Source organism: Neomonachus schauinslandi, chromosome 3 (assembly GCF_002201575.2).
Source record: "Neomonachus schauinslandi chromosome 3, ASM220157v2, whole genome shotgun sequence".
In the NCBI taxonomy this organism is placed as follows: Eukaryota; Metazoa; Chordata; class Mammalia; order Carnivora; family Phocidae; genus Neomonachus; species Neomonachus schauinslandi.
This window is the reverse complement of record NC_058405.1, coordinates 187,480,159-187,497,291: the sequence shown is the minus strand read 5'-3', so window position 1 is coordinate 187,497,291 and position 17,133 is coordinate 187,480,159. Positions and strand designations below refer to the sequence as shown.

At 53.3% G+C, this 17,133-nt stretch overlaps 1 protein-coding gene across 1 annotated transcript in view; it reads right to left on the bottom strand.

The window, feature by feature from the left end:
• SH3BP4 (SH3 domain binding protein 4) overlaps positions 1 to 17,133 on the bottom strand; it is an 85,902-nt gene that overhangs the window by 15,740 nt on the left and 53,029 nt on the right. The window contains exon 3 of the mRNA XM_021678951.1: positions 2,461 to 2,706. Coding sequence (XP_021534626.1) covers positions 2,461 to 2,578 — 118 coding nt within the window. The 5' untranslated portion in view covers positions 2,579 to 2,706. The remainder of the gene's footprint in view (positions 1 to 2,460; positions 2,707 to 17,133) is intronic.

Below are 17,133 nucleotides of genomic sequence, written 5' to 3'. Positions count from 1 at the left end.
TTCCAGGCACTGTCTCCAGTAATATAAACCACTTTTTGTTTCTTTGACACATCTAATGATAATGTCACATAAAAATTAAAACCAAATGAAAATCAGAGAGCTTGCCAGCTATTAAAATCTTGTTAGAATCCCTCAGAAGTTATATCCCTATTATGTTCCCCAGAACAATTCCCTTAGAGTGATATTTTTAAAATTAAAAACCCAAAGCTATTAAGCAGGCTTTGTATATAGCCCACGAAAATGTATCCATGCAAATTACCACTTTAGTTTCACCAGACTGAAGAATAAAAATGGTTTCACTTAAAATTCCAAGCACTCTCCTTAGCAGAGAAGCAGTTAACTCATTTCACTCAAGGATCAGGCTCATCCAATGGGAAATGGTGCTCCTCCCTGCAGGGCCACCCCGTGGAAGAGGACTCCGGTGTGAGCTCCTTCCAGACGGGTCCCTCCATCAGTCACCTGTCACTGGGCACCTGGGGACACCAGGTGGGGCATCCATCCACTCAAATGCAGGAGGATCCTTATCAAATCCCATCTTAATGAATTCTGAGGAGTGCTGCCCAGATTTACAGCTATCCTGGATTTTAATACAAAGAAAATCCCCGCGTGTCAGGAAGTTGAGTGCACTGAGTAATACAATTTTTACCCCTTTGCCTCAGTTCTGCTGCAGGTGGAACGCTAATGAGGAGGTGGAGGACTTCGCAGTGGATGTTTTGGCTGGAATAAATCCCCACCTTGAAGGCTTTTGAACATCGGGTCGCGCATGCAGCTGCCTGGCTGGAGAGCTGCCTTGGCGAGTGGGTCCAGGGGCTCCGTGGGCATCGCGCCCTTGGCTAATCAGCCGCAGCTCGTGTCCCGGGTGATCTCATTTGTCTTTTTCCCACAACTGTGGGAAACTGTGGTGTTGTTAGTACCCTAACACCTCTCAGATCATCATCATTACTTAAAAAGACCCCAGCCCGAATCCCACAAATGATGCTCCCATTTTCCAGCTTTAACCATAATTAGCTGGGCTATAAAGTAAGAAAACGATGCCCATTACTGGACTGTGAAAAACGAAGGGTCCCATTATTTAATATGGCAATACCTGGTAACTCTGCTGCTCTTATTAATAAAATCTCATGACCTCCTTTGCCAAGTCCGTTCGTGTGAAGAACATTTAACGCAATGCTCAGGGCTCCAAGCATAAAACACCAACAGGAAAAGGAAGAAGTTAGGATACAGTGACAGGAGAAGAGATTCGAAGAGACAAACGGGGTGCATATGGTTTTTAGGACATCAGGGAAGAGGGCCACGATGTTACCTGGAAGACAGCAGTTTGGTTCAAGGACTATTTATTTAGCACTGACGTTGTGTCAGGGGCTCAAGATACAAAGGTCAAGAGCAGCTCCCACCGCTCAGCTTGTACTCTGGATGGCCCAGCGGTTAACTTCAACACATTGCAGTAAACGCCACAGGGGAAGCTGCCGGATGCTGCTGCTTCAATCACGACGTACCAGCAAGCACCTACTAAGGTCAGAGGGGACTTCTAGGAAGAAAATGACCCACCAGTACCCATCACCCATCTCACTGACCTATCTGTATGTGGCTGTTACAGAAAACCAGAGGCTCAGGGTGATTCACCCCAGGGCCACCTCTAAAGCAGGGGTCGGCAAACAACGGCCCCTTTGCTGTTTTTGTAAATAAAGTTTTATTGGAACACAGCCGTGTCCACTGCTTACTGTCTTCTCTGACTGCTCTCGAGCTGCACCAGCACAGAGGAAGAGCTGTGACAGAACCCTTAGGGCCTGCAAGAATTACAATATTTCCTGGGTGACCCTTTACAGGAGAAGCTTGCTGACCCCACTCTCAGACCACCTTTTCCTCTCTAGCGGTTCTCAATATTTCATTGGCTGACCATACTCTCTCCTTCCCCCTAGTATCCTGAGCACCCAGCTCCCTACCTTAATGTCACCAAAACTCTCAAAAAGAGAAAACACAAACACATTCTGTATGAAGTTGCATTACCAAGGGGAATATTCAAAACCTCCCAACACACCAAAAAACCAAAACAAGACAAGTGGTTATTGTTCTAGGGCTGGATTTATTGTCAATGAAGTTTAGAGAGCTGAAGTTTAACTGTCTGGGAACTTGGCAGCCTTGAAGGTGGAGAAGCCCTTCGGTCTCAGAGCACTTGCAAATCCCGATCTGCCGCACCATCCACCCCCTCCAGCCACAGTTCTGTCCCCGTGAGCTCACTTTTTTTTTTAAGATTTTATTTATTTATTTGACAGAGAGAGAGAGAGAGCGCGAGAGAGTGCGTGCACACAAGCAGGGGGAGCAGCAGAAGGAGAGGGAGAAGCAGGCTCCCCACTGAGCAGGAAGCCCAGTACAGGGCTCGATCCCAGGACCCTGGGATCATGACCTGAGCCGAAGGCAGACGCTTAAAGACTGAGCCACCCAGGAGCCCCGCGAGCTCACCTTTGACATCATTAAAGCTCGCTTCTGAAAACCCTTCGCTCAGGTCAATCAGGGTCCCCTCGGACTTGCACCGAGGGAGGCCACTGGAGTTGGCAGCTCGGATCCGTTGAGCTGCCATCTTGAACTCTCTTCCTGGGAGGATGGCTAAGGTTTCATCTCTCTTCCTCCAGGTATCCCAGTGCTTGCTGAAGCTCTTCTCAGGCAACCATGCTGCACGATGGGGTCAACTTGGCAATGTGCTTCTTCCTGGAAGCGGGGGAAGAAAACACGAGAATTTCCCATGAGCAAGTGAAACATGGGTTGAACAGTAATTTTATAGGAAGTGGGACTGCTCTTTCTTCCAGAGGCTGTTCCAATAAAGACACTTATCCTGGCCCAGGGGAGCAGAGTAGGGCTCGCTCCCTGGAGTCTCTGTGCACCTCATGCTCATCCCATCGGTTCTGTTGGTGCACAGAGCCAGGCTGCTTTTCCTGGCCTGCTGTCTGCACCCCTTCTCCCTGGGGCACCATGGGGTTTGGGAAACTTGTGCCAGCACCTGGCCAGCCTGCTCATCACAGTGAAACAGGAGGACGAACAGGGTCCGTACAGTTTCAGGGTTCAGGAAAGAAGAACTAAATCTGTCTGCTGGTCCCATTACAGGTACAGCCCCGGCTGCGGCCCCCACATCCGGAAGAGGGGCGCTCAGCACTGAGCCTCTTGCGGCCCAGCCTCGGCGGGGTCAGAGGGGACTGCTCCCTGCCCACACTCCCCTGAAATCCTCCCTGGAGCCCTAACAAACAACCAGCCTAAGGAAAATAAACACGCTGCCCTTTCTGCCTCTAGGTCATCCCTGGGTACCATGTGCAGGTGCAGCCGCGGAGGAAGGTTCTGTGGACGGAGTACACGAATCATTGCTCCAAGGCCTGTTTCTTTCTGGAAGGGGCAGAGAGGGGGGCTTTGGAGATGGTGACATGACGGGCTGCGGGCAGACCCTCACCGGCCCGCGGGCAGGAGCGAATTCCCCATGCCCTTCAAGGGAAACGGGCAGAGAGCAACCTGAGGGCAGGCAAACTTCACGCCATTGTAACGTGGCTCACGTAACCCGGTCTCGGGTTGTTCCTTGAGACGGATGGAAAGGTGGCCTCTGGCCCAGGTGTGTCACCTTCGCTCATCAGAGGGACCTGCAGGGCCCAACACCGCCTTCTGCACTGGGGGGTGACTTAGGCGGTCCACGGCCGCCCTTCCCCCATGCTCCGCATGCAGCAGCCGAGGCTGAGCGCCACTGTGCAGAGGGCACACCCAGCCTTGCCTCCAAATGCCACCATTCGTGGGGATGTCTGGTGTTCAACGTTTAACTCCACGACGCCTCAGTTTCTGTACTTGTCACATGCGGTGACGACAGCACCGTCCTGACTGATTGGTGTGAAGAATAAATATGATAATCCGGGTAAGGTGCGCGCAACAAGGAGCAGAGGCTCAATGTCGAGCCCCGCGGCTTAACCATGACAGCCAGGGCCTCAGCAGTCCCCGTCCTGGCTCAGGATGATCGCTGGCAGTGGCCACGGGGAGGATTTCTTTCCTTCTCTCCCACAGAACACCACATTCCTCACTGGAATGATCCCGGAGGGAAGGTGGCACGGAGCTGGACGCAGAGACCGGTTCCCGGGCCAGAGACGGCGGGCACCGGAATGCAAGCGAAGCCCACCTCTGGGCAGCCCAGCTCCAAAAAGGAATCGTGACATTAAGCTACATCACTGAGACGAGAGAATGTGAAAATCCTTCGGATCTGAAAGACGAGTCTCGTTGGCTGGAAATGGGACTCGTATGTGGGGAGTGGGGCTTGGGGAGGACAGGCAGCAGGGAGCAGAGCTTTAGGACGGTTTTGAGCCCATAACCTGTTGGCAGAGTGGACTTTCAAATTTAATGATGATTCCTACCCAAGATTCTCAGTCTGACTGTGCCTCCTGGGGAAGGAGCAGACATTCAGACACAGCCAAAGAAACTGGGGGTCGGATGGAGGGTAAAGCCAGTTAGCTGTGAAATCTGTGAGGGGCCCCCCACCAAGTGCAGAGCCGCTCCGAGGACTGGGTGAGCACGAGGGCAAGTGCTCTGGACCATACTCGCACCAAAGGATGCTCTTCCTGCGGCACCCACCCCACGTCCCTGCACCCACATGCGCTCCTCGTTCTGGCATTCCTGTTCAGGACACACGGACCCCAGCACCCCTGGTGTGCTTTTAGGAAAGGGGGTCCAGGCGTTTCCCAGGGGAGTCCATTCTGCCTGAGCTTCAAGACAGACCCAGAACTAGAAAGGGGCTGCGCACCTGCCATCCCACCTCCTTTTCAATGCGTATTAGCGGATTTTCCGCTAACAGCCAGAAGAAATTATTTCACAGACGGTTTAAAGGAAAAGCCGAAATGGGCACCGTCATGAGACATTACTGCGAAGCGGTGCCCTCGCTCCCACGCTGGTGCGGCCCCGAGGACCCCGAGGCTGGCTGGGGGAGCCTGACTAGCTACCTGGTGGAGGCCCGGTGAGGGGGGTGCAGGTGCACACGGCGATGGGCAGGGGGCCCCTGCATGAGCCCCACCTCCCTTGAAGTCCTGTAGGGCAAGTTGGTGGGGTCGGATGGGGCTGATTTTATCCCGGGTGGGGACAGCGGGAGCCAGCAGCTCACCTGAGGCACCTACAGAACAGGACACAGCTTCCCAACAAGCACCTGGAAGAATCTGGAGGTTGGCAGATAAAATGATCGCTGAGCGATCAGATTCTTGCATTCCCTATCACGACCGAGAAGGTAGCTTGGGGGTGAATCAGGGTCTTAGCGGCGGGCAGAGGCAAAAGCATCACCGGATGCCACTGGAATTTTTGGAGACTGATCACTGTTTTTGTTTACTGTGGATGGGGACATAGTTTTTACCCTGAGCCAGTGGAGAGCCAAAAAGCATGTTAGCAGTTACATAAAGAGATCTGCAGTCCCTGTAAAAACACGGAGACCCTCACAGAGGGTGCCATTCAAGGAGCAGATAAGCTACTAAGTGTACCGTTCTGACAACCTCACTTCATGAGCCAGAATGATGCCAAGGCACCGAAGTGATTACGAGACAGCCACCGAGCCTCAATGCGCTATTCACGCTGCCCCTTCCACGGGCCGGGGGGGCATATGTCCCATGGAGCTCAGTGCCCTGTGTGAAGCCCAGAATGGCCACTTTCCTTCAGGGGCAGTGGGAAATGGTCCTCGGACAAGGCCTGACCCTCACCCCTGCCCCTCGGGGATGTTATTGTACAGCAGAGTGGGCAGCAAGCCCCCGCCGGGCAAGCCTGGAAGACTCTCTCCCCCTAGAATCTGGAACCTTCTCTGACCAGATAACCATCGGGGTGAGGGTTCACAGAGCAGCTCTGCACCGCCAGGAACCTGCCCAGGAGGCAGCGGCCGGCAAAATGCTCCGTGCTCTACCCCCTTGCTAACCACTTCTTTCCAAACCCAGAGTGCACCGGGCCTTGGCTGCCGGCGGCCGTGGGATCACTGATTCCGCCTGCTGTCCGTGCCAGAGTGGGCCCTTGGCTCGCAAAGCTGTCCTTCGAGGTCAGGTCACTGCCCAGCTCAAAACTCTGCAGTGTTGCTCGCTGCTTTTATTATTTATTTTTTTATTTTTTTAATTTGTTCAATTAGGCACAGGATTGTTATTTTTTTTTTAAGATTTTATTTATTTATTTGATAGAGAGAGACACAGCAAGAGAGGGGACACAAGCAGGGGGAGTGGGAGAGGGAGAAGCAGGCCTCCCGCGGAGCAGGGAGCCCGATGTGGGGCTCGATCCCAGGACCCCGGGATCATGACCTGAGCCGAAGGCAGACGCTTAACGACTGAGCCACCCAGGCGCCCCTGCTCGCTGCTTTTAAATCAGCAAAAGTTCGACTTCCCTGCCCCGGCATTCAGAGCCCTCCACGACTTGGTCTCCACCTGCCCTTCCAGGCTTGTCACTCACCTCCACACCCAGGTGAGTTGGTGACCACACGCGGGCCCGCTGCCTCTCAGACGTGCCTGGCGCTCTTCAGCGCCTGCTCCCCAAACACACGCCCCTCACCTGCGCCTCCAGGAAAACGGTCCTCTCTCTCCACCCTTTCCGCTCCACCCTCCTGCCCACGGGCCTGCACGCTTCTCTGGTGACTCATGCGTTGGCCTCAGATCTGCAGTCAACGTCCCCGAGCTCCAAGTTCAAGTCGCTGGGGCTCAAGGAGCAGGCCCCTTGAATTAGTCCCTGCTGTATCAGAAAAGTCATGTTGGGGGGAAATGACACAATGCTTGGATTTGCTTTATAATGAGTGCGTGAAGGTGCGAGACTCTATTTTATGGTACATAATACGACTGCTACCTATTACTATATTTACCATACATTATACTGTCTACCGAATGTATTTCCTACTATTCCCCTATTTTATTAGTTTTATTTACTTTATTTTTGCTATTTTCCTATTTACGTACATGTTTTAAAATGCCTGCAATCAAACCAAAAAGCCCTAGGAAAGTAGTACTAGGGAACATTTATCACCTGCCTTCCCAGACACGGGTCAGGAATGATGTGCATGCATCTCCCTCTGACTAGGAAAAGCTCCAGGGTCAAGTGCCCGAGCAGCTGGGCCCCCTCACAGCACAAGGAGACACGGCCGGCTTCTTGCTCAGTTGACGTGTGACCCCTGGACCCCAGACCCAGCTCACTGAGAGTCCCCTTAGGACTGAGGGGTGTCCATCCTGAACCTCCCAGGTCCAAACTCAGCTCGGGGGCTGCCTCAAGCCCCCTCCAGGCTTCACCAACTCAGTCATGGCTAAATGGCACATTCATGCAGCCAAAAGCCAGGTCTCCCCCACCAGAAGCCCCCCCCTCCCTCCGAGGAGGGTGGTGTGCATGCCGATATGCATACACCCCTCTGCCACACACACACCCCGGTCAGAACATGACCTCTGCCGGACCTCAGCACCTCCACAATTACAGTAATCAGCTCCTTTCCACCAAGTCCACTGTGTCCAACTCTGCTCTCCGGGAGCCTGCCCCTCAGTTAGCAGTCAGAATGTTTTTAAAAGTCAGGACTCTGTTCACAACATTTTGAAAGCTTCTTAGCGTGCTTACAGGGCCCTCAAGGTCCTCGCCAGCTCTGTGGACCCTTCTCCTGAAGTGCTTCCTCAGGGCCTTTGCACTTGCTATCCCCTCACCTGGGAGGCCCATGCCTAGATATTCACCAGACTTGATCCCTCAATTCATTCAGGTCCTGCTCAAATGTCACCTAATCAGCAGGGACAGGCGTCTGCTGCAGCAACATCCCTAACTCCACCCTTTTCCCCTACTTTTCTTATCAACACGACGTATCAAGTGCTTTCCTGTGTCCGGCCCGATGAATGCAAGCTCCAGGAGGCCACAGGACTCAATCTGCTTCTGTCCTCACTCTGCTGTAAGAGACCTGCACTGACCACGAATGAATGAATTCTATTTTAATAGACGGAGCACCTGGGTGGCGCAGTCAGTTAAGCGTCCAACTCTTGATTTCAGCTCGGGTCTCGATCTCAGGGTTGTGGGATCGAGCCCCGCATCGGAATCTGCACTCAGCGTGGAGTCTGCTTGAGGTTCTCTCCCTCTGCCTCTCCCCCTGCTCTTGCTCTCTCTAAATAAGTAAATAAAATATTAAAAAAAATAAAGACAAAGGCTTCAGAGATATTTTGACAGGTATCCCTGGGATAACCTCTCTCTCTTTTTTTTTTTAAATTTTTTTTATTCTTATGTTAATCCCCATACATTACATCATTAGTTTTAGATGTAGTGTTCCATGATTCATTGTTTGTGCACAACACCCAGTGCTCCATGCAGAATGTGCCCTCCTCAATACCCATCACCAGGCTAACCCATTCTCCCACCCCCCCCCTCTAGAACCCTCAGTTTGTTTTTCAGAGTCCCTCGTCTCTCATGGTTCGTCTACCCCTCCGATTTTCCCCGCTTCATTCTTCCCCTCCCGCTACCTTCTTCTTTTTTTTTCCTTAACATATATTGCATTATTTGTTTCAGAGGTACAGATCTGAGATTCAACAGTCTTGCACAATTCACAGCGCTTACCAGAGCACATACCCTCCCCAGTGTCTATCACCCAGCCACCCCATCCCTCCCACCCCCCCCACTCCAGCAACCCTCAGTTTGTTTCCTGCGATTAAGAATTCCTCATATCAGTGAGATCATATGATACATGATAACCTCTCTTTTTAAAGAGTCAAAATCCCCAGTGAATGTCTAGTGTCCCCCGGATGGCCTTGTGACTTGATTGTACAAGGCAGGGTGAATTTAGGAATCCTAGCCTATTCTGGAAATCTAAGCTACGCATTCCTAATCACTGACGGGTTCCCTGGGGGGCACCTCAGACGTGCCCGGATGGCCTGGCCTCCAAGTCCGGCCACCCTCCACTAGGCCGGGTCACTTCTCCAGGACAGCCTGCAGCTGTGTGCACCCATGCGCAGGGTGGCTGGCCCAGGACCTCCAGAGCTCTCTGAAGGGTAGGGGGCAACCACTCCACCCCCCAACCCCCCATCCTCCCCACGCCATGCCTATACCCGGGAAGTCACCCTCCACCCTCCTTGGTAGAAGTCAGGTCTGGGAAGACAGGAAGGGGCATTAAAGCTTACTTGTGTCTGAGTCACAACTAATGAGTTTTTCTTTGCTTGAGTATAAAGGCTGATTCATGAGGGGAGAAAAGAGCCTGCTCCTGGCTCCTCCCCAGGAACGGGGAGGCCGGCCTCCAAACAGACAACGGTGTTGTGCACGCACAGAATTATTTACAGACTCCGGTGGCAGACTCGGGAACCTACACACAAGCCCTCAGCCACCCGTGCGACCCACCACTTGCCTCGGACTCCAGAATCACAGAACGTTCGTGTGGGGGATCTGCCAATGTCCTGCCCAAGAACGTTTCAAATACAAAGCCACCAAGAATAACCGAGGAACCTGAGCATCTGTGGGGTCCCTTACTCAGGGCCCCAGGGTGTGCACAGTGACCCCCAGGTTCCTCCGGGGGCCTGACCCGAAGATGCAGGAGGAACAGGGCATACAGCCTGCTCTGGGTTCCTCCCTCGCGAGTTTGGTTCGAGCCTCATTTGAGATGACTCACCCCCACATTTGATTTTAATTTCTGGAGTAAGAGTGTTGTGTTGATTGCATCAGATTTCCTCCGAGTTAAAAAGAAAGCATGAGCTTCAACCCGCTCACCAGTCACCAGACTGTCGACAGAAAACTCCATCCCTTCTGCTCACCTTGCTCACTCCCCAAACAAAACAGCGAGCTCCAGAGAATCAAAATAATTCGAAGACACCCTGCCCGGCTGACCTGTCTCCCTGTAAGCAGCTGCCTGGAGCCCCAACACCCTGGGCCCCTGACCCCCTGGCCCAGCTGCAGAGAAGCCCACAGGCATGCCAGTGAGCCTGCGGGGCCTGTGGGGGCCAGCGGGGACTCCTAGCTCTCACACAGTCACACTGAGGACACCGTAAGGTGGGGCTGGTGGTGACCCAGCGAGGCCAGAAGGAGCCTCTGTTTGTCTGCCTGCAAACGTCTCCAACACTTCTTGCCTCTGAGGCCAGTGGCCCTGGAGGCCGATTCCTCAGCCTGCAAACCAGCTCCCCAGCTCTCTGCATCTTGACCCTTGACCCGACCGGTCTGGGCAATAACCCAAGTGGAAAGCCAACACGTGACTGGTGTCCCCTTTCCAGGCTCTCCCTCTGTGGGCAGCGACAGCCCAGGATCCAGTTACAAGAGAGGACCAGCCGGGCCCAGCGAAACCCAACCTTCCACACCACGGTGGCAGGAGGCTTCGTACGTCAGGAGTCTCATCTCTAGAACCCTCCCTGCTGTGGGCACCTGTAGCACGAGATGAAAACGCTGTCCTGGACGGGAGCCTTGCCCCCTGACCAGCAGCCCCAGGCCAGTGAGTGGGCCTCTCTTCTCATTGCTGTTGGAACAGTTCAGAGAGCACTACACTCGTTCCTCCTGGTCCCTGGCTGGGGACCGGGGTTGGCAAGTATTTCTCATCTGGGCTGGTCACAAGGGCCCCCCTCACAGCCCGTCTGCCTCCAGCCGTGTCACACGGTGGGCTGGCCTCCCCGGGGACTAGCATCATTCACCAGCGTCCGAGTGTGCTTCACTTCAAGTTCAACAACCAGGTTTAGTTTAGAGTGGTGGCCTGCTGCCACTCAGAGCCCCCGGCAGGCCAGCTGTGAGGGTCACGCACCCCAGCCCTGAGTCTGTCCAAGAATCGTGGGCACCTTCCAGGCAGGGGGCCCCGTCACCTCTGTGAAGATCTGCTGTGCTCAGCTTCTAGGAACAAGCCTGGGCGCTCAGCAGAAGGAAAGCTAAGAGCAGATGTGTTCAGGGAAGCTGTACTGAGACAACGTGGAGAGCCTGAAGCTTGGAGAGCGAAGGTTCTGTGCGCCAGGCACTGGGTTGGGGACATGCCACACTCAAGCCCTTATCGGATGCTCCAAAGCTCAAGAACCACCACCCGGGGCCCCACGGGCGGTGGGGGGCCCTGAGGTTGCAGGGTGCCCATGCACGTCTGCACGTCTGACTCGCTGCTTCTATCATCCGAGGAGTGAGGGCCGGGGGAGCCGGCAACCCCATGTGGTGTTTCACCGGCCAGTGACAAAGAGGACACTCTGGGTCTGGAGCGTCACAGGGCCGGGCCTCCTCCTGCCAGTGACCTGCTGCCCAGCCGGGGGACGACTCCTCCTGGCATGCAGGATCCATCCCACCGGGTAAAAACCACAGTCTCAGCCTCTTCTCTCCACAGTCCGTAGAAGACAACCCCCCGCCCCCACCCCACCCCCGGGCTCATCCTTCCAGACCCTCCACACACTCACCTGCCAACCACATCTGCATCACACCTCCCTTTGTCTTTCCAGTACTCTCGCCAAACCCAGCTGCTGTGCCTTCATCTGGCTCTGAGACCCCTCCCAGCCAGCTCCTGGACTCTGCTGGCTTTTCCCCCAACCCCGTTCCTGAAGACCCAACAGGGTTCCTACTTTCTCCTCTATTAAAACCTGCCCATCTGAGAGGGAACCCCGTCCAACAGCGCCTTTGCCAATAGAATTCCATCTCTGTTCCGAGCTCTGCGGGGACTCCCCCCCCCCCCCCCCCCCCCCCCGCCGCCCCCCCCCCCCCTTCCCCGGCCCCCCGGGGGCCCCCCCCCCCCCCCCCGGCTTCTCTGGGCGCTCACCGCTTTGATCCTGAGCACCACAGCCGTTAGGATGTGCGGGATTTCTTTGTTCCCTAACGACGACACTCATTTCCTCGAAAGCTGGATACGTGGTCTCTCTAATTCCCTGGCACTACACAGGGTGCTTGGCCCGCGTTGTGTCTGGTGCCACCTGCTGAATGGACAGATGTCTCAGCGGACCCATTTCTGAGCACCACCGTGCACAGCGGATGGAGGACCCGGTCCCTGCCCTCCGCTGCTGATCATGCAGCTGTTGGGCACATACATGTCACCGACAGCACGAGGAGAAGGAGGTGGGTTCGGCCACGTCTTCCTGGACAGCACGAGACCCAAAGCCCACGGACCGCTCGGTTTGCCCGTCACACCATGTAGGCTCTGATGGCTGGCCTTTATCTGTCCCGTGACCCTGCTGCTGCTGATAGTTCAAAGAGAAACCCACGTGTGGCCCGTTGAGTGCTCCTCCAGCATGGGGTTCAGGAGGTCTGGTGGTTTGCGGTCTGCCCCCCGGAGTCACATGGGGAGGCCAGCCCACCGTGTGACATGGCTGGCGGCAGACGGGCTGTGAGATGAGAAATACTTACCAACCCCGGTCCCCAGCCAGGGACCAGGAGGAACGAGTGTAGTGCTCTCTGAACTGTTCCAACAGCAATGAGAAGAGAGGCCCACTCACTGGCCTGGGGCTGCTGGTCAGGGGGCAAGGCTCCCGTCCAACACACTCATCAAAGCGGCAAAACACCAGCACTCAAAGGGGATGTGGTTTGTAAATGTTAGTCATTGATTCACTGTCTTCTTAAAAAAATAAAAATCAAATGGCTACTTCTCTTTAGAGCAACACCCTTTTTATAACTGAAGTTTATTTAAGGAAGTTATTTTAGAGAAGGCAGCTTTTGATTGCTTTAAAAAGGAAGCCAGTCTATCCTTTAAAAAGATCTTCCTTAGATGCACTGGGGTCTTTTCTAATATACATTAACTTAAAAAAGCTTTGTAAAAGTTCATGTTAGGGGCGCTCAGTCGGTGAAGCGTCTGCCTTCAGCTCAGGTCATGATCCCAGGGTCCTGGGATCAAGTCTCGCATCGGGCTCCCTGCTCAGCGGGGAGCCTGCTTCTCCCTCTCCCCCTCTCTGCTCGTTCTCTCTCTTTCTCTCAAATAAATAAAATCTTTAAAAAAAAAAAAGTTCATCTTAGATACCACTCTGGGACGTGAACATCTGGCTGGTGCCACTCATTTTACAGATGAGTAAACTGAGGCTTATTTGATGTTAGTGAGAGGGCTGTTCTCCGGAGGTTTTTTTTTTCCCTGAGACTCAGATTAAAATGCCAGATTCAGACAAGGAAGAGACGGGGCGCAGCTTCCAGGGTTTCGGGCTGGGCCGATCCGACTGAGCGCGCTCGCTAATGACATACAGATGCCATGTCTGAGGCTCGAGTTCAAGACAGGAATTTCATGCCCTGAAGACATGGCAGCAGCCGCGGACACCAGAAGGGTCGTGGGGATGAGTGACGGTGTTTGCACAACTCCACGGATGGAAGAACGGGGCCAAGCCCCCTGAAGAGCCCAGCTGGAAAACAGCCCCAAATGCACGTGGATGCCAGACATGCTGGTCCAGCGCAATCCTGCTCATCCCTGTGCTGTAGCTAACCAGCAAACAAGGGCTGCCTGATGGAAAGGAGCGTGAGAAGGGAAAGTCAACACAGTTTCATGAATGGGCCAGCTCTGAGCCGGCCAGCAGCCGGGGAACAGCCTGACCCTGCTTCTCCCCGTGGGAGCCAGATTCTTGCTGCTATGAACAGCCCTCGTGGTAGTGACCATCTTTATAACTCATCTTCCTCAGCATTTTGGATTACCCTCTTAGGACGACTTTCTAGTACAGTATGAAGCATTGCCAAACACTTTCCTGGAAGGTTGTAGCAATTCAGAGTCTGGACAGTGGTGGGTGCCCAGTAAGCCCCCCCCCCCCCCCCCCCCCCCCCCCCACCCCGCCACTGCCGGCAGTTCAAAAAAAGCCTTGCTAAATAGGACAAGCGGGGAACAGAATACCAAAGTTCAAATTCATATTCCTGGGACCGTGACAGTCAGAAATTTCTCAAAACTACTTCTTACTTCCTGTTTTATGACTATTATTTTGTATCCTTTGCTCAATGGGAGTCTAACATTTCATCATCTCCGCTGCAAATATCTTCCCCACTCTGTCGCTCGCACACGCTCAGATCCATTTGCTAACTTGTGACCAAGTCTCAATTATGCCAGCCCTATCAATCTTTCCTTTGTGATTTTGCCTTGAAACACAGAGAGGCCTACCTTCATGAAAAATCTGATAAACATTCACATCTATTTTCCTTTATTTAAAAAAATGATCTGTGTGCTGACATTAATGTACAAAATTTATTTTGCTGCCCAGTGAGGAACTTTATGAGATTCATTACCGAAAGGCTAAGCAATCACCCCTCTGTCAGGTCCCGAACAATTCATCCCCTCCTGACTGATGTGATGTCATTTCAATGCATTCTGAATGTGTGCAGGTGCTAGGGTTTGAATCTGGTCTATTCTGTGTCACTAGTCTGCATATTTTTAGAACCACATCGGCCTTATGTACTATGGTAGTCTGATCACATCTGGTTACCTGTAAGGACTAGCACTTTTCTATCTCAAAGTCTCTTATCAGCTATTTTTACCTATTTTTTTCTTCCAAAGGAACTTTAAAATAATTTAATAAGACGTCTTCCCACCTCACCTTCCCTCACAAAGGGAACCCCACTGGGATTCTGTTGGCATGGCATTGGTAAGAAGTGACACCTTTATATATTTTATTCTTTTCTTCCAGAAAAATGGTAGGGCTCATTTATTTAAAAATGAGTCTCAGGCCAGTGTAGATCAAAGACTGGCAAACTCTTTCTGTAAAGGAACAGAGAATAAATTAAACTTTGGGGACCACATTCTCTGTCACAAAGACTCAACTCTGCCCTCAAATCCAGCAATTCTGCCTTCAAAGTGAGTTGATCTGACCCCTTCTATTACCTGCTTCTAGCTGAGCACTTGATCTCTCACCTGGACTCCCTGCAGCAGCCTCCCACCTGGTCTCCCACATCCCATTCCCTTCACCGCCAACCCCCCCCCCCGCAGCCCCAAACACACACAGCTAAGCCACTCTCCTTAGAAGAGCTGGGGGCCTCTTTACAAATTAAGTCTCTCCAGCAGCAACTCCCTGCACTTAGAATAAATCTATCCGACCTACTGGGACTCCATGAAATCTAGCCTCCTTAGGGGGACTGGACGATCTGGCCCCGCCCAGCCCTCCATGACCTCCGTTTCCTTCTCGGTACATTCATTTTCCAAATGTAGCTCATTTCTGCCCCAGGACCCTTGCACTGACAGTTCCCTCTGGCAGGCAAGCTCTGTCCCTGCAAACTTCACTTTGCTGACCGCTTTTGCCACTCAGGTCTTGCTTACTGCTTCAAAAAGGCCCCAATCTAACCACTCACCACCGCAGATACACTCACCCTGACCTCTCTGTGCCCTACTGTCCCCATCCACAAGAGAAAGGGACAACGGTATTGAGAGCTCGCACAACAGACGATGCCCATACACATTGCACAGGGCCTGGGGCACGGTAAACGGTCCACAGAGGTAAGAAGTGATGCTGTCATCATGACCCAGCATCCACACAAGCCTTGTACTTTCCATCAGCAAGTGCTCTGAGTCTGTGCAAGACACATCCTTTTTTTTATTTTTATTTTTTACCTGGCCTCGCTGCTTCCTAACGGCACCACCGTGGTCCGGAACGCTGCGATTTTGCCGCAGCAAAGAACTGCACCTACTTGGCTTCATAGGTGCTTTATTAAATGAGCCAGCATAATTTCTCTGTAAGCCACTCATCCCTTCGTGAGCTCTACCTCCATTGCTAGAACCCCAGGTTCCGTGGAGCGAAGGTTTGACAGTACTCACTGCACCTTACACAGCTACTGCAGGCCCAACTGTGAGTCTGGGTTTTAGGATAACACAGCAAGTCATGCACAGAAACAAATGTCTTTTGGTGAAAACCTAAATGCCACCAGGCCAGGGAGGGGATGATATTGTGGAGCCATCTACATTCCCATTTTTCTAATACCCTCTGTAAGGAGCCTGAACTGTGTAGCTGCCCCTGCAAGATGCTGCTCCCCTCTCATGCCTGCAAATAGGGCCTGATTTGGAAATAGGATCTTTGTGGACGATCAAGTTCGGATGAAGTGATTAGGGTGGGCCCTCGTCCACTACGACTGGGGTCCTTATAAAAAGGGGAAATTTGGGCACCGAGGGGAGGCCATGTGGACACAGGGAGACACAGGGAGAAGGCAGCCGTCCACAGGACGAGGAAAGAGGCCTGGAACAGCTTCTCCCCCACAGCCTCAGAGGGAACCAGCCCTGCGGACACCAAGATCTCGGACTTCTGGCCTCCAGAACTGCGAGAGTGAATTTTTGTTGTTTTTAGCCGCTCGGTTTGTGGTACTTGGCTGTGGCGCCCCAGGAAAATACACATCCCCGGCGTACCTCTCTTCGTGTCTCCCTCTGTCACATCTAATATCACTGGAATGCCGAGACACAAACAAAAGTCAAGCTCTCAAAACAGAGAGTCATGGACCCTACTGAAAAATGTGACCTTGTCTCCACACTTCCAGAACATTCCATCCTAGGATCCCAACTTCCAGGCCATCGCTGATGACCGCTCAGCGCAGTCTTGAAGGAGTCTGATGTCAGCAGACAACGGATAACTAGACTTTGACATCCTAAATGTTACTGTAAAATTCTTGCCAAGTCACCCCAGGGGGCTTGCAAAGGCATTTCTAAGTGGCAACCAAGTAACTGGGGCTTTGGAACAAGCTGCTCACATTAAGACACTGGAGGGGCCTGGGCATCACGGTTAACCGAGAACAGGCTCGGACCATTGGAAAACAGGAGGTGAGGGAAGAAATAGCAGGGCGGAGCGGAATGGTGGCCCCTTGGCCGCAGGCAAGGCTGGGGAAGGCTCCCCCCCACCCAGGGCACCACCCCTGGAGCTGGCAGCTGGTGTCAGGTGCCTTCTGGTGGGCCTGGCCAGTCTCAGGAGTACAAATCAACACCCAGGGACTCAGCACTGAAACCAAACACAGAGGCAAAACCCCATTCAGAAGTTTCCAGCAGCTGCTAGGAGCCGAGTGGAACAGCAGCTGAGGGCGGGAGATAAGGCAGCGGGGGGCCACTGGTGTTCCCCCCAGAGACACAGAGCTGGACCGGGCAGGAGAGCCCAGCTCGCCCTGGACGGTGGCGAAGATGCTCCGGGGCCCGCCGCCCGGGAAGGAGAAGGGGGGGCAGCCGCACGCACGCGCAGGTGGGGAGAGCAGAGGCCCGGAGGCTGCACCGTGCGGCGAATCGGCATTGAGGGTTTGAATGTCTCCTGGCCCAAACTGGATCTCACCACTATGGATGCATCCAGAGAAAGT